Source organism: Nyctibius grandis, chromosome 12 (assembly GCF_013368605.1).
Source record: "Nyctibius grandis isolate bNycGra1 chromosome 12, bNycGra1.pri, whole genome shotgun sequence".
Classification (NCBI taxonomy): Eukaryota; Metazoa; Chordata; class Aves; order Nyctibiiformes; family Nyctibiidae; genus Nyctibius; species Nyctibius grandis.
In genome coordinates this window covers 13,655,839-13,682,785 of record NC_090669.1, presented here as the reverse complement: position 1 = coordinate 13,682,785, position 26,947 = coordinate 13,655,839, and the positions used below count along the sequence as shown (strand labels likewise).

Below are 26,947 nucleotides of genomic sequence, written 5' to 3'. Positions count from 1 at the left end.
GTATGTACAGAAGATAACGACAGTATAATTCACCATCTTCCTCAAGTCTGCAAGCAGGTGAATAAATAAGAAACTGAACCCGGCCCCATTCCAAAGCCTAAGAGCATCTTTTGTTCCATAGAAAAAGACAGTTGGTAGCTTGAAAAATCAGAAAAATAGCCTCTGAGAATTTTGGCATGACATAAAATTCCTACAGAATACTTTCTTGACATAGCAACTATAGAAAGAGAATGAAGAGCTGCTTCATTCTAGATCTCAATTCTTTACATGGCATGTAAAAGAACACGACTTCTGCCTTTGGGCCTTGGTGCTGCTGTAAAATATTTTTTATTGATATGTTTCATCTGTATGAATAATTTAAAATTAGTTTTCCTCTTGGCAGAACTAAATCACTTGATTTAAACATCTATAAAATATTTTTCAAAATAAGTTTACCTGTCCTATAAATGCCAGCTGAAAAATGTTACACAGTAACTTTATATCTTTAAAATTCCATCCTTTTCATTAAAATAGCTTTTAGCACAGAGAAATTTCCTTTTGTTAGTAATTCTACAATATGTCCAAACTCAAAAAATCTGTAGGATCTTACTTTGATCACATTCAAATCCATTGCTTGAAAATTGCTAACCTGAAAACTGAAAACTATCTTTGCCCTAAGGTATCTTAGAAATGTGATTTAGTGAATATTAAATAAACAAATTAATTTAAAAAACCTAACTACCCATCCTAACCCTTCAGGGACTCTATTCACAAAAGATCTCAAAACGGTAACTGATTTCATTGCTTCCCATTGCCCCTGCTTGCAAGACAGTATAAAAATGGGAAAAAAAATGAAAATAGGAAAGTAAAATGTGGGCACTAGTACAAGAAATCCAAAGGTACCACATGCAGACTGGCCTGAACAAAGGGAATTACACAGCAGTAGTGATAAAATCCAAGGTACAATATGCATGTAGTACCTCAGACTCTCCTATATAGCAAAACCTCCGCCTGGGTGAGGCTAATCCCACTCACGCAAGTAGCTCCATAGGCAGTGAAACCACCTCTTGCATAAGGCAAACAGGAGTTGCCTTCAAACTGACATCAGCCAGAACTGCTCCTCTTCCATTTAAATCCAGCGGCAAGTGGCCTCACCAAATGTAAGCACAGTACTTACATCGAACAACATATATTGCAACAACAACGTCAAAAAATACATATTGCTTATAGCCATTATATTGAAACTTAAAAGGATCTTTACTTCCGGAAACAAGCTCAGTGTGAAACTGGTTATTTAACAGAAAAAAGACTTTCCAAAACACCCTTCAGAAGGGGCCCAGGTCATCCAAGCAGGTTCCAACACAAACACAACGTATCTTTGCTGTGAGAATAAGCAACTGAATCAAAAAATTCACTTAAGAAAAGTGATATGCAAAAAGTACCTATCTGGGTTCCTGCCTTCCTTCTACTGCAGTGATCATTCCCCTTGATTCAGCACTTGAGAGACCACATCCAGAGCATTATGGCCACCTTTGGGCACCCCAACACAAGACAGATATTGATACGCTGGAGTGAATCCAGCAGAGGGTAACCAAGATGATTAGGGGACCAGGGTGTCTCTATACAAGGAGAGACTGAGCATACTGGATTTTTCAACCTGGAGAAGGCTTGGAGGGATCTCATTGCGCCCTTCATATCAGCAGGATGTGGAGCTACCTATCAGGAGGATATAGAGAAGATGGAGACAGACTCTCTCTGGAGATACAATGATAAGAGGCAATGGATACATGTTACAACACAGAATGCTGATCAGATACAAGGAAAAAAATTTCACCATAAGGATAGTTACCATGGGAATAGGGGCCAGAGAGATTTGAATCTCCCACCCGGCCGATATCCATGACTCAACTGGACAATGCTCTGGACCTCCTCTAACTGGATCTGTTTTTAGTCAGAGGATGGACAAGTTGACCTCCAGAAGCCCCTTCCAACCTACACTGTTCCACAGCTCTGTGAGATCAATGGCAAAGGTCTTCAACTGAATGATGGGAGCAAGGACAGCAAAAAATTAGGGCACAAATTTATGCCTACAAATACCAAGTTTGTACTGCTGCTTCATTCTTTAATGGAAAATGATGTTGAAAATATCTGAAAAACACTTCCAAAAATTTTGTAGCTTTTCAAAAAAAAATAAGTTGAAAATAAAAGTTAGGCATTGAGACTCTCCATGCCAAAATTACTGTCTTTTTTCATATTTTAATTAAGTTTTTGAAAAAGCAGAACGAACATGGGGTTGTTTCAAAAGAGAATAATTTGAAAAAATTTCCTTCAAAGGATTCTTTTTATCTTCATTACATTTCAGAACACAGCAAGCTGCGAGAGCATGAGATGTTTCCTATCAAATTCCAGTCCCTCTTTTCCTGACCTCTTTTGTTTTCAGCAGCAAGCACAGATGGATACAGCCTGGTTCACCACACAGCTGAAACTCCCAGCAAGGTATCACCTTACCCAGGGCCTGGTGTAATCAGCTTGCCCAGAAACAGCAGAGCACTGGGAAAGCCCAGCACTTCTGGCACTGCTGGTCTAGCAGAGGTGCAGGGCTAGCTAAGCTAGCATAAAACCTGGTCAAGCAACATGAAGGCAAATATATCTGCATACGTTTGGTGATGAGACCTCTACAGCAGCTAGCACTAATAAAATCTCACTGCTACTGGATCAATGCTATTACCACCGACGAGGCACAAAATTTTCTACACAGAAAGACTTTCCTGTTCCCATAAACAACAGTTAATCAATTTTGCTCATCCTGAGGCATTTTATCTAAGACTAATTGTATAATCCAACTGACATATTTCATTACCACCTTTTCCATAAAAAAAAAAAAAAGCGATGAACAGTATCCCCCAAATGTCTCATTACTAATACATAAAAATTCTCAGTCAAAAAGAGATCTCGTTGTAGCAATAAAATTTATTTTGCCTTACAAAAATTGGCTGTCACAAAAAGTCCAGGTGGGTAGCAGAGCAACTACCACACTTACACATTAGTTCAGCACTGAGCTCTGAGAATCTCAAATGAAACCACAGGAGATGGCAAGCTGAGTTGAGGAGGTCTGTCACTTCAGCAGACTGTACTAATAGTACAGTTTTATAATGAAGTCCCTAGACTGAAGAAAATGTAAAATCATCCAAGAATAAAATTATCTGTCTGCAGCAGTCACTGATTTCCCCTTATCAGTAAATTGGGAAACACCCACTGAGGACAGCAACTTTGTACAGTTCCATCCACAAGGAATGCCATTCCAAACCTTACCTAGATGTGCTTGAGCTCCCAGTCTGTCACGCTCCCTATTTCTAAAGGCTGGGAAAAAACTTCCTTGAGAAAGTGACAGAATTCAGACTGGACACACCGGCCATAAACCACCAGAGACGGTCACTGCTTTGGTCCTCCTTGTTTTGTGATGCTATGAGAAAGACAAGCTAACCCAATGTAAATAGATATGAGCAGCGCAAACTAAATATTTTTTATCTTTGTTCAGCTCTCCCAAATATAGGCCATAAGCAATCTCCTATGTAATAAATCATTTATTTATGGAAAATTTTCTTTAATACAAAGGTATTTTACCAAAACAGAAAAGCAGATGCAACAAAAAGAAATAAATAACCATGTAAACTATCCATAATATCACCCTGACATCACACATCACTGCTGAGGTACTGCACTAAGTGTGCAAATGAGTCTGGCCTGAATTCCGCAACACATTCAGGTTTCATTCAGGTGCACAACTGAACGAGAAAACCAGAAATCTCTAAAAGCTGAAAACCACACAGGATAAAAGGGTAAAAACCTGTCCCATCTCCATACACATGTGATGCAGATTTGGAAATTGGTGGGGGAAGCAAAACCTACAACATCTAAGTAGATTCAAGATGAGCACACTGAGTACCAGGAAGTACCAAGAAAATTATTGTTAACTGTGATGATGTTTCTGCAGGCTTTAATGGATCGTATGTTGTACATTGGATTGTCTGACCCAGAAACAAATGTTCTCTGTTTCAGAAGTAGTTGCAATTCCTACTAGAGATAAAGACTGTCACAGAAAGGGGTCTAAAGCCAGGTTTAGGTAGGGATTTTTTTCAGAATTACCAAACACTAAGCAATTCCCCTGCATTCAAAGTCAGTTACTAAAGCCTCTGTATTTTCCACAGTTTGTCAGCTTATTTAATTTCCTAAGCGTATATTTTTCAGTCAAACACAGGACTCCAACCAAGTCTGTCAGGATTAAAGTTAAAACTGATACTATGGCTAAATGTAAGGCACCTTTTGGGAAAGATGCCATCACCAAAATTTGCAGAAGTGATAAACATTAGAAATTCCTGAAATTTAAAGAGAAGAAAATATTTCAATATCCTTAAGTACAGCGTTACATGCATACATGACTCTTCACACGCAGAATAAGGCCAAGGGGGCACATATCCAGAAAAACAACACACAGAAAATCAGCTTTTCTGATGCATATACAGATTCACAGCTTCACGTCATAAATAAATAACAGAGAGCCCTAAAATGAAGCCATACATTTTGCATTTATTTAAACAATAGAGTTTTGAAAATCTAAACAAGGAATCTTTCAAGGAGTCTTTCAAGGAGTCAATTGTTCTGAGGGGTTGAAGAAATTAATCACAAGATAACTTTTGCAGCAGCATTTTAAGGAATTTTAGGGTAGGGATGTGTTAATTAAGAACCAAGGTGCTATAGTTTTGGCAAAAGGCACAGGTATCCCTGAGCCATAACAAAACGTACTCGTAAATTTCCAGTAAACCCTCATTTCAACTGCCTTAGACTGCTTAATGCTTGCCTGGATTTAAAAAGAAAAGAAAAAAAGCTGATCAATGACAGCAGGAAACTTTTTACAGAAAGATCAGAGAGTTCACAAGCTTTACATCCACCCCAAACTTCATTACAACTCTGAATCCATCACTACTGAACTGAAGAGAAATTAAACAGCCTAGATATTGATGGCAAAGTTGTTCCAGTGTGAGAGAACTTGCTCACCAGACTACAAAGCCACCCAGGGGCAGGGAAGTAAAGCTGCCTACATACTCGTGGAGCATCCAGTCCATTTTCCTCACTCACAAGGAGTATCCGTGGGACCACTCTGCAAGTGCCTGCAGGGCTAACGCATGCATAGGAGACAGAAAGTGCCAATATAACTTGGTTCCTAAAAAAACAAACTGCTGACAGGACATGCCATGCCAAAACAGGCCTTATTTCTTGCATTCTTTACCTATACAGCTAATGATGTGTTTTTCTTAGAGGTAAACAACCAATTATGAAAGCTCATGTGCTCTAGTACCCGCTACAACCCTATTTTCTCTGTCTCTAGCTCTAGGGCACTTATTTACAATGAGAAACGTTTCCAAGATCCCTGGTAACAAATAGATCTTACTATTGTAGAGTGGTTTTAGCTTTTACTTCGACTACATTCTTCTCCTGGCCCCCATGCAGCCACAGCGAATTATTTCCTCTGCACTGCTCAGATAATCCCGTCCATCCCCGCGGGTTTATTCCCAGGCCGTCCCCTCCCTTTTAGCCAAAGCGCTGGGCTGGACGCGGCTTTCGAGAGCCGTTACCCGCCTCCAGCTCCTCATCCAAGCAGCAAAACCCCGCAGCGTCCCTAACACTTTCCTTCCCGTTCCCCAGGGACTGCGGAAGGGAGGGGAAGGAGCGGAGCCGGGGTTACCCCAGGAGCTCAGCAGCCCCCCCAGGCCGAGTCAGGCCCCCACACATGTGCAGCCCCGAGCACCCCGCGGGCGGCCCGGCCCGCCGCGGCCTGCGCCGTCTCCACCGCCCCCAGGCCGGCCCTGCCCCCCAGCACCCCGCTCCCCTCAGGCCGGGCCGCCCCGGCTCCGTCCCTCCCCGCCGCGGCGGGAGGCAGGGCAGGCGAGGGGGGGCTCCGGCCGGCCCCCGCGGGGCGGAGGTCACCCGCCTCCCCCCGCCCCCCGCCCATGGGCGCCGGCTCCGTCCAGCCGCCGCCGCTCCGGCCCCGCGCGCAGGAGGAGGCGGCGGGGCGCGTCTCCCGGCGGCGGCTGCGCCCGCCTCGCCGCCCGCTGCCGCCGGGGAGCCGCGGCGGAGGCGCATGGAGACAACGGCCGCCGCTGGGTGCTGGGGTAAGGCGCGCTGAGGCGGCGGGAGCCGCGCCGGGCGCCCGCCCCTGCCGCGGGAGGCAGCGGGGGGCCCGGCGGGGCGGGGGGCGGCCCGCGGCCGGGCAGGACTCGGCCCCGGGGGGCGCCGGGGGCGGGCGGCGGCGGGGAGCGTTTCCGCGGAAACTTTCTGTTACTCAGCACCCCCTCCCAGAGCAGAAAAAGCCCCCCCACCCCCAGCGGGCTGTGCCCCCCGCGCGGGGCTGCGGCCCCGGTGCGCGCACGGGAGGCGGGGGGAAAAACCCGCTGAGGAGGATGAGCCACGAGGTGCCGGGTGCGGGGCCGAGGGCAGGACCCCCGCGGCCCGGGGCACGGGGGACAGCGTGCTGGAAATACAGCCCAGGCAAACCGCTGTACTCATGCTGTGTTACAGCCGACCGATGATTTTAGATGCATCTAGAGGAGGAAACAAGCCCATCTTTTAAGAAATCTAAACATTTTTGTTATTTAGGACACGTTTTACTTGGGTGCATTTTGTTGCCTGCAAGTATAAGTCTTTAAAGTGCCAGTTATAAATATTAAAGCTTAAATGCATAGGGGCAGTATGTGTATCAAATTTTAGAATAAATTTATTCCAACCTAGTTTGACACACACACACCCCTAATGTATTCAACATACACTTAAACTAATTAGGAAACAGTTATTTTGTTTTACAATGGTAGGTGCCTGTTTCAGTGACTGGTGAATGACTTAACAACAATAATTAGCATATTTATATAACACATTGTTGTTTATACATAGGTTTTTTAATCTAAGAGGCATCAAAGTCACATATAATATCATTTCCTGAACTGGAGTGATTCCTGGAAGTATGAAGCAACCATTTGTTTGTTTTTTTCACCCCCATTCAGGCTACATCTGTGCATGTATTCAGAGTCTGAAACATGTAATCCTGCCCCAGAGAGAGTGGGTGCACGTTAACAACACAATGTGTCTTCAAGTGACATCTGGTTGCAAAACAAAACCAAACTGCTATTAAGGACCTTTTTTTTTCATTTTTCCCTCCTTAGTTCTTTTCTTCCATCTTTCTGTCATCTCTGGAAGCTCCATCCGTATTGGAATAGGCAGCAATTATTCCCATCTCTGTAAGTAGTCTTTTTTTTTTTTTAACTGCATTAATGGCATGCCTTGCAGTCATGTACAGCTGGAGGAATATTATATTTAAAGTCCTCTGGCAGATAAACATCAATCCATTAAAAAGCAAATAGCTTCCTGACTAAAAACAACTGAGTTAACAGAAACAGACTTAACCTTGTGATCTTTATACAGACAAAACTCACAGAAATGAGTGAGAGAATTGTCTGAAATAGAGGACCATTAAATTTAGTGTCAGGTACAAGTACTTCAATATTTCCTTTTTTTTAAAAATAAAAAAAAAATCCTCCTTTTCAGCATTTTCTCCCACAACAACAAATTAACACATAGCTGCTAAAACTGATTTACAAATAGAGCACACTGACATCAGTCAAAATATATATCATTTTGGCACTCACTAGTGAAACAAATGTGGCTAAAAATTACTTCCAGTCATTGAAATAAAACAATTCCTGACATCTGACTTCCTTCTACTCACCTTTTTATGACTGACTTTTGTAGTTATTATAAGGAAATACAACATTATAGGAGCCAATTCTGCTCATGTCACTGGTTCTGTTTTGGCAGAAGACCACATGTATGCAGGGAAGCAGAGTAGCATGTCCAGTTCTCTTGGATGAAAGAATGCATAGTGCTAAGATGTGCACAACAATTAAAACAGTCAAGATATCTCTCAGAGCAAGTGCTGCAGCTCAAGACAAGCCATTCTGAAATGTTGTAACTAGACTATGACTTCAGTAACAACTTTCAAGCTAAGATGCCCATCATGCGTGAGAAATCATATGATTAAACCTGAAGTTTAAAGAAAGAATAGGCAAAAAATTTATTTACTTTGGAACATACATAAAGGAACAACAAAGTCAGGCAGCTACTGTCATTCACAGAATCACAGAATGTTAGGGATTGGAAGGGACCTCGAAAGATCATCTAGTCCAATTCCCCTGCCGGGGCAGGATTGCCTAGACCATATCACACAGGAACGCGTCCAGGCGGGTTTTGAATGTCTCCAGAGAAGGAGACTCATTCACAGACTAGAAATATTATCAAACTTAATGTTTGCTGCCACAACCTACCGACTTGGAGAAATTATTCATAGTGTCAAGACCATCTTCTGTCAACACAAGGTATTTGTAGGATCTAACCCTAAGAGAACTTTGGTAACTAGGAGCAGAGTTTGGTTGGTAAAGCTGAAGACAGTGCAAAACCAAGTAAATGCGAAGTGCTGTCTTTCATACTGCCTGGTAATCCCTTAAACTCCTATAAAAAACATACTAGAGTTGGGCTTAAGAGCAAGTACAAAATTAGTAGCTGCTGATTAAAATTGTTCACCCTCTGGCTACCTAATAGATGACCAACTGGCATCATCTAAGTCATAGAAAATACATAATACAAAATGAGAGGAAATCATAAATGCTTACATTAGTATAGCTACATGTGGCAGTCTAGTTATTTATTAGTGAATTGCCTGAAGAACTGGCAAAAAAATACTTGTGCTTATGTTGTTACAGGTTAATATTGCAAAAATAATGTTTAGATTATTTTTCCACAGAACTGTTAGTTTTACATTATGCATAAAATGACATTTCATAGCACTTCATTACATAGGTAGCCAGTATATGTTTAGTTTGGGGATTCATATCAGAATAACATCATTTCTCATCCATGCTTCTCTTTCACGTTCCTTGACCCTTAAGCTCAGTTTTTCCCCTGCCACTGCCCCTCCCAGAGAGACAGACCACTTCTTCATGGCAAGACAACTTTGTATTGCATTAAATTCTAGATTACTGGAGTTTTGTAATTGAACTGTTGCAGCAAACAGTTTGGAGTAGTCTGAGTATTGCCCTAATTTCCAAATGGGTGCCTACGTCGCTTCAAAATTAAGTGTTCTTAAGACAGTATTTTTGTTTTACTTTGGCCTTAACTGAGTACTGTTCAGCCAGGCCCAACGTTCTGGCCTTCTACACAAGGGCGATCGTGTTTAATTACTGTAATGCCTAGACTGTGAAATGTTCTACTGACAATAACAGATAATACTAACATAATACTAGGTGGCCATTAGAAAAAAAAAAAAAAAACACAACCAAAACAAAACAAACAAAAAAAAAAAACCCCACAAACTGTGGCTTGTATTACGCTTTTATAGTGAACATGGAACAGCCTGGTGTTATCCCAGGCTGTTACTACGCACTACAAGGAGAACACATAGTGGATTCTTCAGCTGTACAGAATTCACATATGCCAGGTACTAGACCTATTTACTCTCCCGACACTGAATTTCCTAAGCAAGTACAAAGGCCCAGGAGTAGGACTGCAGCTCCTCTCGTACAGAGTCGGCTGTGCCTCAAGAATACTGCATCTCATACAGGACAAAGGGGTAAAGTCATACAATCCAAGTCCTGGCAAATTAATACTCGGGAATGGAGCTATGTGACTTCAACCACACAGTACCAAGCCAGATTGACAGTTTCAGCATTTCATGGAACTTTCTGATTGGAAATAAAAATTTGCTATTAGCTTTCTTGCTTTAGATGTTTCTTTCCAAGAGAAACATTGGATTTTCTTTGCAAAGCATTTTTAGCTTTTGGTCGAGTACGTTTTTTTTTTAAAGTAAAAAGTCAACATTATCTCTAGAAAATATTCATGACAATCAGTATGAATAATTATTAGTCAGCAGTCATGAACCTCAGTCAGTGTTTGTAATACTTAAATGAAGGGGACCCAAAACTGTCAGACAAGTAAAAAGGCAGACAAACAGTTCTACTCAAACTGCCTTCCCTTCCTGCATGCCGCTGCCTCCTCCACCTCCTCCCCAGCAGTTCTGAGATTCACCTCTGAAGAAATGGATTTCAAGCACAGGTAAAAGCAAACAAATCCACTGATTTTTCATCAATTATCCAGATTGCAAATGCATATCAGCTATTATAAAAAGATAGTTATTTTACAACTATTAAGTGACTATATAGTTATGTATTTAAATATTAGTAAATTTTAATGATAACCATATTGAACTATATCTCTGCTGTTACATCTAAGAGCATGAGGAATGTTCAGAGATATGTAAAATGTTCATTTGGATGCTTGAATCAGGAAAAACAGAACTATACAATATGCAGACAGCATTTTAAAATCCAGCATTGAGTCCTGTGTTACAGCCTTTATAGATCTTACAAACTTACTCTTACTAAACAGAATTATCTCACAAAATCCAGAAGGAACAAAAGCATTCATACTGTGGCTCTCTCCTCTTTCTGCATGAAAACCCACCTAAGCCAGGCACAAGGACATACTTGCTACAAAGGAAAAGTGCAGAAAATCCTGATCCTAAGACCAGTAGGCCCTTGAGTAGACACTTGGGATGCTGTCCCTCAGCATTCAGCTCACACACCATAACAGCACAGCTGGCTGCCACCTGTGTTGTCATTGACTACAGCACTGCTAGCCGTGCTCTGAGACCCCAGGACGACGGTGGAAGGTTGAACACACTTCTACGCATAAACAAGGAAGTCTTTCTGTACACAGCAAGAGTAAGACGCTCTCTCCACTGCTACAGACTAGGGACTCTGTAGCTCTTGTTCTTGATGATAAATCCTGTATTTTTCCCAGAACGGTCTCCAAACTCAGCCAGATTAACAGTTGTCTAGAGGCCAGTACTCAATGAACATAACTTTCCATTCATATGCACAGGTGGAGCCCAGTGCCTCACAGTTCAAACAGCTGAAGAAACTGGGTGGTTTTGGGTCTGTGCAAGTATCTTACAGTGGTTCTGTAGGCTGCACCAGATTAGAGACATACAGAAAGACGAGATTGCTTCAAGCCTGTGCATGGCAGTTTTGCTGTGAGCTGGTGTCCTGGAGAGAGTACATTATGCTAGGAAGTTTGAGAGACAGACTGATAGATCTGCACCACGACTTCTGCACCTCACAGCAATATATTCCCTTGCACTTGTGGGATGCCTTGAGAAGTGTCAGTGATCAAAGCACCGACATCTGCCACCCATTACCAGTCTCTCTCTTCTCTAGCAGAGAATTCCAGAAACCACGTACATCTTTGATGCCAGGCAGGGAGGGAAACGCACGCTCTGGTTGCCCCCTCTTCTTTGCACAGCAAAATTTAATCCCCAGTATAATCTGTTCTTTATTTTCCTTCACTGATTTTTTTTTCCCTCAAAGGGTGGATGTTTTCTGAAGGCACCCATCTCTCCCTACAGTTTTCCACATTGCACTTCAGGCTTTAATGACTCTTAACTGTGCAGAAGGGAAGGATATTCAAATACCTCCAGAACCACACCTCAGAATTCTTTGTTCTTCTCCCCTAATAAGTCATATCCTGCTCAGTATCTTTCTGCCATCAATTTATTTTATGATGCCTTGAAATCATCTCAGTTACATCAAGAATGATTTTTTCACCTTTCATTTATTAGACTGGAATCTGCACTAGGAAGGTATCAGTTTCTCTCCAAGCCTGACAATTTTTCATCCTCATTTATGAGGATGTAGGCTGACAACTCCAAATCGTTTATTTCCGCTGTAACTACTGACTTAATGCTTTAGTTTTAGCAGCTTCTCCCAACTCCTACCTCCCATTCCTGTTGTTTTTTGTTTTTTGTTTTTTTTTTTTTAGTGGAGAGAATAATAGATTAGAATTCATTCCTATGCAACTACTATGCAAAAATACAGATTTGAGTCCAACCTTGCTCCCTATCAAATAAATAGAAACGATGCTTTAGTTTTTGAAGGGGATCTCAAACTGGTACAAGCAGCCATACTGAGAAACCTCTCGGAGAAAAGTAGGGGGGAGATACGTTTTCGAGGTGCTGAGCACTATTAACTCTTCCAGTCTGACATTTCATTATTATATAATGATTGTATTTGAGCTATATGTTGAAGCACCTAAAAATGCAGGAGATGCCCAGACGCCTCTATGCAGAGCATCTTTCAAGGAGAGGTAGACACCTAATTGATTATGAGCTTTTGTAAAGCCTACGTAGAGTCTCTATCTTCAGATGATTTGAAAGTTTGTCCTCAAATTCAGAGCTGGCAGAAGCAAGCGATTCAGTTGGCTTTGATAGCATTTATGCAAACATGATTTTAGCTCCAAGACTTAATGCATATCTTGCTAGAACTTCCTGAAATCCCTCAGACTGTTTTTTAAAAATAATGACATTATATGACATTGAGACACCTACAGTCTTCCAGAACCTGTGTGAAGATAATTCACTGGAGGACATTCCAGCCAAAGCCACTTGATCACTGTCTATTCTTAATGCAAATAGACCTTCTATGACACTTTGTTTCTTTGGCCTCTTTAATTCTAAGTTTCTTATCTTTTAATTGCTGTTTTTAGTTGCAAGTGTGTTAATCCCTTTACTTCTGTCATTAAAATGAGGATTTTCCTTTCAGGAATTGTTTTCTGTCTTCATTAAAAGCATTATAAAAAGAAATAGTGATATACGTGCAGTTCTTAAATTTTTTTACTTTTGAATCTCTCCTGTTGGCAATTAATCTTTTTTAGTGTCATGGTTTAAGAGAAGCAGCTCTGTAAGCATCTAATCTTTACAGGTTTTCAGCATCCTCGCTTTATTTTGAATTAGCTGCAGAATTGTTACAGGATTACTTCTACCAGTACCATGGACAGTTAAAAGACCCAACTAAGACTGAAGCTTCATCACACTAGGTCCTGCACAAAATAACTGGCCTTGTCCTTCCAGATTGCAGGTGTCTAGATAACAGAAAAGGTGGGAAGAGAAAAACTGTTGGCAGAAAAATTAATTGCTTTAGATTACATAGCAATTTATGGAGAAAGCAAGGCTCTCCTGGCTCCTGGATTGGTATCCTTCCATTACTCGGCATTGACCCTTGCTAACAAGATACTGCACTAGCTATTTTCTCTTTTAGCATCTTTTTTTCCATCTTTGTCCAGTCCCACATCTGTCTTTGTTCTTGGGGTTGAATGTACAAACTTGCTGCAAGACAATTTCCAGAACATTTATTCTACTTTTACTTTTTCATATGATTATTTTATGTTGCTGAATTATTGTCCACAGACAACTTGTTGTCCATCAGGCTCGGACCTGACAGAAATATTCTGAAGTTACACTTAACCTCAACTTTCAGTTCCCGTAACTACAGCTGGCCTCTAATGTTTTTCTAGTTAGATCACAAATACAGGTAGGTCACCCTTCCACTGGACCCAAGAGTTATATAGTAATGACATATTTTGCATCAGAAAGTTGAACACTTCAGTCAGTAGAACAGCTTTCTGAGTCACTCTAAATCATTTAATAGGCTGCTTCCAATTTTTAAACATTGAAAACAGGCCCCAACTTATAAAATGGGTTCAATCGGGGATTTCTACAGCAAGGACTCAGGATCTTAAAGAGGTGGTCTTTACAAAAGAGATCCCAGATCCTCTGAGGGAGAGAGTAATACAGTACATGGCAGAGCACCCAGCAGATTGCAAGCTGCGTAGTCCCAGCTGGAGGACTAGTTCTTACTTGGACAACCTCATATTGCACTTTGCTTCTAATCCACACTTAACTATCTCCTCTTATTAGCAGAGTTCAATATTTTGTGCAAAATGCTCCCCATTTATGATTATTTACAAGTTAGACTACTGAGGTACACAGTGGTCATTTTCACTCTCCAAACGCACAGTATGCAAGTCATTGGCCCAAACAACTGGCAAGAAGTACAAGACTTTATTAAAAAAGCAGGTCATAGAAAGCCCAAAGCAGAACAGAAGAGACTAGAGTTTTTAAAAATTTGTAACCCATGTTTCCTTGTTGTCATCTTAACGTATTGCCCTGAAACTTGCCTCTAAAGGTGCCGTGATCAGGCAGCCTACTATGCGATCCCCATTCCCCGTCAGCAAACAAATGTAAAAACCCTGCAGACTTGAACAGACAATAAAAGCTCTGAATGACAAATTAACACTTCTGGCTTACTGCAGGTGCCATGTTGACAAGTACCCCAACAATATCTAGTCATTTGGTATTGTAATTATAACTCTGCCTCAGAGACACTTTGGGAGAGGAACGTGAATCCAAAGCAATTTCTGTTTTGGCCTACAACTCGGTGCTAGAGAAAGAACACACACACACTGCAAAGAGGAGCAACAAAGAGTAGCTATTTGGGGTGACTTTAATGCATCATTTGAAGCGTATGTTAAACTACGCTAATAATCACCCTCCTCACACTAAACACGTTTGTGAAATCAGATGTTCCTTTAGAAAGAATATGGGACGTTCAATAATAGATTGGAAAAGCAGTTACAACATACTCATGCTATTGTGCGCCGGGGTACATGCTGTATAGTACATTTTTTAGCATCAGTCTCAATCAGAAACTGTCCCAATGTATAGGGACAGCACAAAATCAGAATACCACCACCAAAGATTTTGTATATACACAGACACTTTTAGAAAAGACTTTGCTTTTAGAACAGCACAATCCTAAATGGAAACATGAGTGGAAACTGTACTTTTGCAACTTGATCCTATTAGCCAACCTGAAAGAAATCTAAAAACTTGACAGAAGTCTAAAATAAAAAAGAAAAAAAAGCTATGTTCAGACTACATTTCTGTGCTTCTGATTAAAAAACATTTCTACTGAATTAAGCAAGCCATAAATTGGAAATTTTCCCAAAGTTGGAGATATAAGATCATGCTTCAGGAGTGCTGGAGCATCTATAGAGGTAGAAATAATAACTTTTTCACAGACTTTCAAACATATAAAACTATGATTCCCAAATACAGACAAGGACAGCAGAGTAGAATGCAGGGCTAAAGATAGTATCACGATACCTTAATAGTATAGAAGTGACATCTTATGTCTGTCCTCTGATTTAAGGTTATTGTAAATTTCTTTAGCTGCCATCAATGCGAAAATACTAAGGAACTGAGAGGCACAAGAAGTTGCCAGAGATAAGAATCTCTCTTCCTTATATTGTGTTTTGTACAGGTCTCTATGTCATGCTCATCTAAATCATATAAGCACAGTAGAGCGTTAAGCATCAAACTAACATGTGCCATGCATTGTTTATTCTCTCATCCTCTTGCCAAGCTCAAGAGTTGTTAAATCATCTCTGTGTCACTGGAAGATCCTTCTTCACCACAACTATCTTCCTGCAGCTGGCTATAGAGGTTTCAAAGCTAGGCTGCAGGCAAGAATGAGGACTATGATTTTAACAAAGGGCAAAGGGTTATGTTGCAGAGAGTAGCTCCTGCTGGTGGATGATCAGGGCATTATCAGACTCAGTGGTGGATCTGAGAAGTGCGTACCCAGTTCAACAGATACAGAATTCAACGCTCATTTGAATTAAAAAAAAAAAATGTAGTATTACTAACATAGGAAAATAGAAATTTGGATAATGTATAATAGCTGTAAACTTATATGTATATTTCAGTGGTGCAGGTTAATTTTCAACTTGTGGATTAATTTTATGCATCACAATTACATAGTATTGCACCTTAACCTAAATTTGATATGATTATTTTCATGATCTTAAATTACTAATTTTCATTTCATAAATTCATTCAAATGTGTGCTGATTTAGAATACAAACCTTGAAAACCATCAGCACGCCATTGCGTGGCACACTCCAGTTGGGAACAGGTGGGCTTAGAACTGGGAAGTACTTCTCCAAAAGAGACTTTGTTAGCTCCCTGTCATCTGTAGTAAGAATTGTTTTCAAATAAATTTTACTTCAGGGTAAAACATACTTTAAAGACAAAATACTTTGTGCTAGCCTCTACTGAGACAGAAACATCATCTTGGAAAATAATGCATTTTCTCACAAATTAAACTATCTGTTTCAAAAGAATTTTCATTGCATAGAACTTAAGCATTGTTATTTGTGCAGTCAGTACTACGCTGAATGTGATGCCTCCCTCTGTACCTGCCTGCTGCGTGACTATAGGCCTGTGCCTCAGTTTCTTCCTCAAAAAAGCATTTTCATATTTTTAGTCTTTATGTTTTTTTCAGTTATTTTGCAGCTCTCCTTGAGAATAGATGGAAGATTTGTATTATCTGGATTCACAAAAGCCATAAATTGCTCTTGCTACATCTGGTAAATACAGCTTTATAGGATAGGTTTGCACACTTTTTTTTTTAACCATCATTCTCCCTCACTGCTTTTCAGTCCAAAAAAAAATGGATCCGCCCATATAATTTCTTATAGCTTACAGTCTTAATGGTTCTCTCTGAAGATAATAAAACATCACAGAGGTTTTCTAGCAAAACATCACAGAGGTTTTCTAGCATTTTCATAAAGACCGTATCCCAAAGCGACTTACACAGTTCAACAACTAGCAGAAACAGAAAGCACAGTATTGGTTTCCGATGAGAGAGAAGAGGTGCTTAGCTTTAAGTGACCTTCAGAGTAGAGCCAGTAAAATGGTGAAAAGTAAAACAGGAATTTTATGTTGCAGAAACTGTGGAAAACTTTCTTACATCCAACAAGTGGTAAAATCTTAGCCAGTGAGAGAGAATTGTATTGAACTAGTAAAAACAGGAATGGTGAACAAGATGCAAGGGGATGTAGACTGGAGCAAGTTCAAAGAGGTTTAAAATAGTTAGGGCAACTTGAAACTAGATTACGAACTAAACAGACTTTATGGAAGATATAAATATCTGAGATGCATACCAGGATCGATTACTCTAATAAATTTACTAATACATTATTTTTTTTCCTTTTGCATCATTTTCTTGCAGGTGAATTCCTTTTTTGATATTTGCAATGACTGTGTAACCAGTCTTAAGTTAACGAAAGTTGTTCCCATTTACACAATGACTACGTTTGGTACCACAAAGTGATGATTGCTTAGCTGCTTCTTCTATAGTATTTTAACTCTGGGGAAAAAAAAAACAAACCAAACCAAACCAAACCAAAAACCAGACAGGAATCCCCACAACTTTAATTGCTGGGAATTCTATGCCTTTTTACCCCAAAATTGTCTGAGATGCCTATCAGAAATACAATAGCCACTTGGGAAACGTACTGCAAGATGTTCTGGAAGTACAAAACAATATGATCTGATTATTGGCCTCTAGTTTGCAGAGCTGCCAGGTACAAGCGTACAATCTAAGATTTACTGCAACAGCATGTTGGCAGCGCTGGTGATATTTATAAATGCATTTGGGGGTACTGACATCTTCCACTGGAGCAGCTGCATGAAGAATTGGAAATCATGAACAGTTACTCCAAACTGCATGATTTTGCAGCTATGAAGGATGATAAAAAGGCTCCGAATTACAAATATTGGAGAGCAAACAAAAACATGACGCGGCAGAATTGCCTTGTGTTCTGTTGGGTACCGATTTGCACACTAGCCGTCTGTGCTTTGACTTCCAAGAGCTAGTGTTTTTCAAGTTGGGTTTGGACTTCTGTTTGCCTCTATTTGTAATGTTTTAGATTGCTCACATAAAGTAACCTGAATACAGGTCTTCCTCTCTGAACTTAAAAACTTTATTCTGTCACTAATTAACTATTTTCTATTTTACTTCTGTTTGTCATTGTTGGATGGCTCTACAAAGCCATGCAACTAAATGATGTCAGTGTGTCCATTTGCACACTCGAATGCACTTGTCAGAAAATAGTTTCCTTTTATCTATCATCAAAACAAAACCACTTTGAATAGCACTACTGCTGAAAAGTGGAAAAAAAGACCCACCACAACAACCTTCTTTGAGTAATGTAGGAGGTTTTTTCCCCTTTCTTCCTGGATAATTTTCAGACTTCCTGATCTCCATGAATTCCTTATAGTATGTTAACAGACTTTGAACCTAACAAACTGGAATATATTTACATAACAAGTTCTTTTTTCAATTATTTGCTCAGTGTGTTTTAGATGGTATGGCTGGTCACTGGCATTCCATGGGATATTTTGTATTATGCAGTTAATGTGTCAAAAAAAGACATATTGTTCTTGCATAGAGATTCCCCAACTCCTTTTTAAATTTTATATCAGGCAGCTGCTGTTTTGAATGTTTTGGGCATCAAACAAAACAGCTGTTTTGAGTAGCCAGTGAAGCACCTTTGCTTGCTGGCATTGCATTTGCAGTGACCACTCCCCTCCTCAGGCATACCCTCGGGGCTTTTGGGCAAGGAAGGGGCGATCCTGTTCAGATACGACAAGTGATGACACTCCCACCAGCACTCCCATTTCTTGTGCGAATATGTTTTGCACAGGTGAATATTAGCATGGCCTGAAACTCTGCTTTTCTTAAGTTACAGAGCTTAGGCTGATACCATCTCTCCTTTGAGGGTAGATTTGTGTTCATGCATAAAGGTAAAAGGAACCATAGTAGACTATCAAAGGGCAAGATAAAAATCACTCCTTTTTCCCCCCTCTCTAGGCAGACATGAGTGATGGAGTTTTCTACTCAGCCCCCAAGAATCAACAGTAGTCCTGGGAAGTGGCTTCAATCTTTCAACTGAGGAGCCAGTCAAAGATTGGGCTTCATGCAGAACTGCAGACCCTGCTATATATACTATAAATTTACCCAAGTGTTTACTGAGATTATTCAAAAAATCCTTCTCCACTCTGTCAGACTGAGTTCCTACCCTTAATTGTCAGACTGGAAAGGGATTGTGAGAGAGTTATACTTACAGCTAAGAAGCCCTTAATCCAGCCCTTCAGGTTTATGCAAGACAGCAGATCTCTTTTTTCCCCCTCATTCACCCATTTTGTGTGCTAAGCTTGGGCAAAGATGGATTGTTTTGGTTTGGATGTTAAAGCATGTCAGTCAGTCAGAAGGCTAGGTGCCTCAGAGACATAGAACCCTTGTGATTTCTTTGGTATGCTTCACCTAGACCTCATCTGTCTTGAACACTATTTAAATGATCAGCAACAACAGTATAGAAAGTATTTGTTTGAGTCTGAGACCCTTTTCACATCTGACAAAGAGGAGAAAGTGGTTTCATCTGCCCAGGGCTTTCAAAAGCAGGAAGACTGACTTTCAGTAGGCATGGGGCTTTGTTACTCAGGAAGGAGTTGCTTGTTACACAAAGTCATCTATTATTTCTCCTCCTTTCAGATGAACAGAGCATTCTGCCATGTAAAAAAGAAGAACTACAGTGTGGTGACGGACTCTGCCTCTTAAACTGGCTTCGTTGTCACTATAAGAAGGACTGTGGCAGAGACTACATGTCCATCAAACTGACATGCTCAAGTGAGTTACCCTTCACTCCTAAATTGTAACACAATGTCCTATGAATGTGAATCCATTTTCTCACTGAACTGGTGTTTGTAGCAATATACTGTTCTAAATACTACATTTGATCTGGTTTTGCTGTTGCAAGGATATGGATATTTAGAGGTTGGTTTATTCATATGTCTAAATCATTTATACGGCATGCTGATTTCAAGTAGAATAGTAGACAAATAGCAGCAGCAGTAGGAATGGAAGATTTCATCAAGCTCAAAATGCATTAAGCTAATGTATTGTGAAGGCTGATGCTCTGAAATGCCAGTTGAGGGGGGAAAAGGGAAAAAAAAAAAAAGCCAAAAAAAGGCAGTCGTCATTGCCAGAAACAATTAGACACTGGCAGCTCTACAGAGCAGTGACTGCTGGCCGGGCACTCTGCATTTGGAAATGTTAATGTGAATAAATAAACAAACTGGCAGCTGATTAAAATAATGCTTGGGCAGGGGAGAGGTAAGAATTACTGTAAAGTCAGAAATATCCAGTGTATTTAAAGGAGTCCTAGAGTAACGTTTGTAAACAGTGCAGATAGTTTTAGCACCAGATTTGTTGAAAATAAATTGAAAGGTAAATTAGGGGATTTCTGATGAAGAAAGTGTGTTGTAATCTCAGTGATGGCTGTTTACTAGCAAATTTGGTGATTTAACTATCTCAGATTTTTCTGTTCCTGATTTTTGCTTGTTGTGCTTACTTGTTAATTTCAAGCTACAGTTTTAACTCTGAAACCTTCCTTGTAACATACTCATTTTGTAACTAGCAACATCTAAGAGGGGAAATTACTTTTAGACCTCTATTCTACATGGTATAAACAGGACAGATCACATACTGCTGTCACTAATTACTTGCCAGAAATATTTGCAGACTTGGGGTTTTTAGTTAACACAACATTGTACACAGAAGAACGTAGCCACAATTGTGCAAGACCAGAAGTTACCACAGGGAGAGCTCATTGACAGCTACTGGCAATACACTTCAGATGAAAGTAAACCACAAAGTGAGTTTCAGGAATGAGCCTAGTACACTCTATCCTCTAATGGGCATTCAGATGCATGGAGGCAAGACAGAGCTAATCCAAAGTAAAACCCTCTGAAACATGCATAGTGTAGGCAGCAGACCCTCAACACCAACTGTTTAGTCTGCAGATCCCTGCTTGTCACAACCTGCTACCTGCCTTTACCGTGGAGTTCAAGCATGCACGCAACACCACCACTCTGTAGAATTTATCATAGTCCATTAAGTAAAGCAGGTCAGATCCATGGAGCATGAAAGATTATGAGTTTATAACTGAGAATTCAGAAGGGCTACTGTTAACGTGCATGGGAGGACACAACAGACCTGAATTTAGGCAAGACCTCAGGTTTTTATACTCTTAATTCCTAATCTAATCAGCAGAGATTAGAGCTAGACTTGTGGTTTGGCTTTTTGTCTGAGAAAATATATTGGGTGTGGTCGTGGAAGATTTAATGGGAACACATCTATTTTGATGATCTTGCATCTTGCCAAGATCACATGAAAACCTTTCAGCAACTTAGATTGCACATAAGTATGCATTATTTTCTGCCCTTCTATAAAGGTGTGCATAAAGAAGTAGTGAGTGGTAACAAACTCTTCTTAATATATGTAAATATATATTTTCTTCTAAATGCAAAGCTGACAATTCAGTGCTAATAAGGAAAAACTACAATGACAGCTGACAAAATAGAGTCAAGTAGCCACAGGTTTGCTCTGAACACATTACAGTTTTTAAGAGCTCAAAAATACAAAACCAACAGATCATTTGCAATGATTACAGAAGTGCACACAAATCAGAAATTGCCTAGAGGAAAAGTTCATTATTTTTCAATGGAAAGACTGATTTGCTGTTCACAGTTGAACCTAAGAGCAGAGTGTCAACCAGCGAGGCACTAACATCTGTCACTTCATATGTACTTCACAGACAGAGAAATGTTTCAGACAAGACAAGTGCCAAAGCACCTCTATCGTGTTGGTTTTGCTGCATAAGAGCAAGACCTGTTAGAAGATCAGTACCAACAGAAAATCTACACAGAATGACTATGCAATTAGAGCTGGTGTACCATTTCCTTCAGTCTCATACTATCCAGAATAGCACTGCTACCTAGTAATAAAGGACAAGGCAGTGACAGAGCTAGATGGAATTCAAAACCTGACAGATTTCCATATGCAGTTAGCATTCGCATCAGGAAGTCATGCCTGAACATGCGGCTAGATGAGCACATGAAAAAAGTACTTGTGTATTAAAAAAAATCCCTTTGTGACTAATCTATAGGTAACATTACATAGTATGTATATAAGGAGGGATGTATCTATAAATATATATGCATCATCTTTATTCTTTTTCTTTCTATATATGTGCAAGATAGAGGAGCTCCACTTGAATTATTTATTGTTCTTATTTCTAACTTTCTGCTTCTGTAATACCAACATCTAAACATTTAGCCCATAGGTTAGAAAATAATTTCCTTCATTCAGTCTATTTCATCCTAATAAATACATTTTAGAATTTCCTGTCAGGATCCAAGAACCTGTGATGCCCACTGAAGAGAACAGTCATTTAAAGAGAATTCATAGAGAAGATGGTAGCATCTTCACAAGCGTCTGTTCTGGTTGAAGCGTAGCTTGTTGAAAGCTTGACCCTGAGCCTAAAAATTCCTGAGAACAGGATGTCCACTTATTATACTATATGTAGAGGGAAGTGTCGATAAATGCTGTTCAGATCACAATCCCTGCTTCTAATGGAAGGACTGAACATACAAGCATATTGCACAGCACTCAACAGGACAGCAAATGAACCTTCTGAATACTACTCACAAGACTGTTTTCCATGTAATGAGCAAAGCACTTTTGTGATAGGACCAATTAATTATATTACCAAGCAGCTGGTGATACTGTCACACAGCGTGCAGAGTCTGTTTCTTCAATTCATTATATGGAATGTTTATCAAAGTCCAAAAAGACTTTCAATGCTTATAACATGCTTTACTGTGTTATTTTGTTTTGCTCTTTCTATTTTAATTTTGTTCCACTTCCTTCCCCCACCTCTGGCTTTTAGAAACCCAAGATACCTTTTAGTAAAGCTGAAACAGCAGCAATAGTACTGTTTCTGTATGACAGCTAGTGGTTATGCAGCACATATACCATAAAACCCACACATATCTTTTGAAACCATGCTGAAAAATCTGTACAGTAATTTTACTTCCAAACATACATCAACATGCATCAAACTGGAAAATGAGAACCTTTTCAGATGCTTCTGAAAAGCAGTACAGTTCACTCCCCAGTAAATACCAACAGTCAGGACTTAGGTACTTAGGTGTTTCTACTCACAGCCAAGTCTGTCAACAGCCTTTCAGACTGCGGAATTTTTGGTGGACTACAGCTATACAGAGATTCTCAGGGTAGCTGATCACATGCAACTTCATTTGGCAAAGCTGGAATAAAACAGCAATTCAGTATCAACTATCAACTAATAGAACAGTCACCCAGAAGAACCAGGATAAAATATAGCCACCAAAGTAAAAGGAAGGGATGTCTTTCCTATTGCCCCAAGAAAATTATCCCATCAGTCTGAAAACTGGTCAATCATTCCTATAAACACTAGAGTTCTTAAAAATGCATCAGAGAAGCACGGTGGCTTTTTGCTTTGGACTGGACTAGATCCTCTCTGACAGTACTTACGTTTAAACAAGCAGCTCTGGTGTGAGTATTCAGGCCTTTGAACAAACACACAACTTTAGATTATAGAAGCCAGAAGCATGGAAGGTTGTGCTTTGTGCAGGTTTAAAAACAAAAAGCTTTTCCAGAGTATACCCATTAGAAGTTTATTCTTCCAACACTTTTCTTTTTTGGTCCGAGAGCACCTTTTTTTCTTTAAACAGAGCAATAAATGGCCAGGTTCCTCAGTCTGTTATATGTGCTCACTATGCATGTACGTTCACTCCAGGGGATTTTGGATTTGTGAGTAGGTAAGGGGAATGTGCGAGATCTACTTCTTCAAACACTGGCAGTACATCAACTATGGAAGCAGACTAATGACAGAGTGAACGGGAAATGACTTTCAAATCACCTGCCCACTGTGTCATTAATGCCTAACTTAATATTCTGGATTCACATACTTAGGCATTGGGAGGGAATAAAATGAGAACCTTTTGTTCTAGCATTTATAAAATCAGATACAATAGTGTCTATAATGGGGGCTCCCTGTGCCAGTAACCACCACCATGTGGTCTCAGTACTCATTTAGAATAAGAGATTGCTTTGCATCAGCTATGTAGGTAAGCAGGATCTCAGAAACGGGAAGTGCAAAGGAAAAAGAGATGCTAAGAAAGGAGTTCAGAAATAAATACTTAGAAAAGGGGAAAAACAAAACTGACAGCTCTTTCTCAACTGTATTACACCAGTTTTACTATCATGTAGCTCACTGAAACCTTTTGTGGTCCACTGCTGTAAAACAAGAATGAGGCCATGGTCTTTTGAGGATATCCACCATGATTGTGGGCAGTCCGGTCAGACTGGAACTCGATATTGTTACTTGTCCAGTTATGAGCAAATGGCAGACACATTCAACGTTTCCTATTTGAGACAGTGAGAAAGATCCCAAAGGGCTTACACACAGGATGGTGGTTATAAAGGAAAGACATGCTATAGTATTTTACACATCCTTTCAGACCTAGGCATGTACGGGTAAAGCTTTGCAGCTAGCCACAGTAAAGTGAATTTTCAGGAAAGGGAAGGGAATCAGGAAATTTTTGGGTCCTCAAAATCAACATCCACAGTATCTACTAAGAGTAAGAGTGGACTTTCCAGTGAGGCCATATTCCAGGAGAGATTTCCATCATACGTTTAGCATATTGCTACAGATGGAAAACGTCTGTGCTATTGCCACAAACCACAGTCTAGTTCTGGCAGGAAGAGCCTCAACAAGTGGTAGATTGAACAAGAAGAATGCAGGATAGGTTCTTTTGAGAGGAGGGAATCTTTGTTTTTTTTTGTAGCAACTCACATATCCAATTTCCTAACCATGGCTTCTAAGCATTATGGTAATATAAGTAAAGAATAACAGTACCAGTCAGTGTGTTGAGCCATAGCTCTGATATTCCTAAAAAGCTATTTATAGCATCACAGTAATCAACAACAGCTTGACAAGTTATGCGTGTGCATCCATAGAGATGATTCTTACACAACCAACAGTATATGCTCCCCAACAGGTGATGTGCGCATACACATATATAAACACAGCTCTGTAAAAGCGGTGCCTTAACATAGAAAGAAAAAATAAAACAGGAATTAATTTTATGTTGCAGGATTATAAGTCCCCACAATTCCGTTAATTTTTACCCTCCATAGTTATCTTGGCTTTCAGACACAAAATAGTTACTTCCTTAGCTTACCCTGGGAGCTTAATTTTAGCATTTAAGAAGCAAAACAGTGACATAAAAGTATTTCATTTAATGTACAGCTACCATGAAATTCAGCCTAATGGGAAAGAACATGAATGATTTAAAGTGTATTTCAAGTATGAATATATTTGCCTATTCCTTCCTGTATCAGTCAACCAGAATGAAAAAATGCCTTCTTGTATCTTTCTTCCTCTCTCTTTCTCCCCCTTTCTCTTTCTTGTGCTCCCTTTTCTTAACCTGACTGACAGTGATTTTTCGCTGTTAAATCCTCTTGAATCAGAAGTAGAACCACTGCTAAGTCTTAACAAAAGCATTGTACTGCATGTACTCAAGGGAAGCTGCCCTGAGAAGCAATGCATGGATTTGTTCCAGTTGAGAAAACAAGCTAATATTTCCCTTGCCGTAAGAGGAAATCAAATGTATAATCTTTGCTCAAGGGTTAACCATACATTTCTCAGAAAATACACTCAGCACAATGATGTTGACCTGTAGCACTTAAGATGTACTTGCCTTCACCTACTCTTTTTCCAGTCCTCTAGCCAACCATTTAGCATGGAAGCTGACATGCATACAAAGATTTTAGCTATCTTTTAGTGTCTCAAATTACTTATGTGCTTTTTTTTTTTAAGGCTGTATTATCTATCTAGAGACTTTCCTGAAACCATGAAAAAGTAGTATTAAAGGCTAAAATTCTGCTTCAGATGTAAACATACATTTTCATGGGAACCAAAGAATTTGCCCCGCTGAAGCCAAAGATAGTCATAACCTATGCAATCATTGCTCCCCCTTCCAAGGGTTACATGACTGGAGTATTTTTTATCAAAGAAATTAAGCGTCTTTTATGTCACTTGATACTTTTCTTTTTATTATTAAAGTAATTAAACACTGCACTAAAATGTAAAATAACTCTGTCATGAAGACTAATTAAGGTTCATATTAACAGGAACCAGGTTTATGTTTGTTCTAAAAGCTGCATCTACACAGATAACCCCACAGATTGCCTTTCTATTAAGTACCACAGGCCATTTGGATTACTGATCTCCATCACTCTCTATGCAGCTTTATAAAGTCACATAGGTAATCCTGCCTGTGGAAAGTTCTCTCTACATAATCTTGCCTAGAGTCAACCAGGATGGTTAACATAATCTTGTCATGAGACTCTTGAGGAAAGTGTGTTTGAATACTATCCAGACTTTTATTTGGGACAGTTCTTGCCAGAAAAGCAGATTTCAAGGGAAGCATGGTACACTGTTACTTAAACAACTATTACATGAACATAACAGCTCTTGAGATAACAGAGTGACAACAGTCATTGAAAATATTAAATTTTAACCTAATGAATGCATTCTTTTGTTTCCATTAATTCCATGTTAAATCCATTAGATGTCTTTTTAAAGTTATTCCAACTGACGAAAAGGAATTTGCCATTTCACAATCTCCTTGCAAATTTGAATCCAGGCTTCTCCTAGTCCTTGCAAACAGTTTCAGGGAAGGTATACAGGTCCTCTGAGTTCAGGTTTATATACTCTAGATTGTAAGTGGGAGACGGACAGGTACTCAGGAAGGTGATTTCATAGAGGTTCAACCTGCCCTGTAGATGCATTCAGTCTTTTCTTACTGCCCAAATGGGAGATCTAGAGAGCACTGATTCCTAAAATAAGCTCCAAAGTGAAGTTCCAGAAGTGGGTGAATACTTGCTCTTAATCTGTGTGGTACTGTTGTGCACCACTGAAATAGACAGGAAGACCTAGTTTTAGTGACCATCAAAGGAATCACAAATGGAAGGCATGTCGGAGGCGCTGTTTTACAGGAAAGAACTCTGAACTCAAGAGACCCAGTCTGTCCTGTGTCTGCCAGTTTCTTACTGAGAAGTCATGTCATCTTCCTTTAACTTCACTTCTTCACCTAGCAAATGTACATACCTATACTTGTCAGCTTTGAAAACTGCTGTGTTATAGGCACCCTAGCAGTCTTTTGAAGCAACAGAATGATATTACTTATATTCAGGAATATCTTTTATAATACAAGCTTCTCTATTAGGAAAAAGAC

The 26,947-nt window shown here is 39.9% G+C and overlaps 1 protein-coding gene across 1 annotated transcript in view; it reads left to right on the top strand.

The window, feature by feature from the left end:
* The first annotated feature begins 6,051 nt into the window (after positions 1-6,051).
* BEAN1 (brain expressed associated with NEDD4 1) overlaps positions 6,052-26,947 on the top strand; it is a 56,305-nt gene continuing 35,409 nt past the window's right edge. Inside the window, exons 1-3 of the mRNA XM_068411230.1 lie at positions 6,052-6,149; positions 7,194-7,268; positions 19,314-19,448. Coding sequence (XP_068267331.1) covers positions 6,119-6,149; positions 7,194-7,268; positions 19,314-19,448 — 241 coding nt within the window. The 5' untranslated portion in view covers positions 6,052-6,118. The remainder of the gene's footprint in view (positions 6,150-7,193; positions 7,269-19,313; positions 19,449-26,947) is intronic.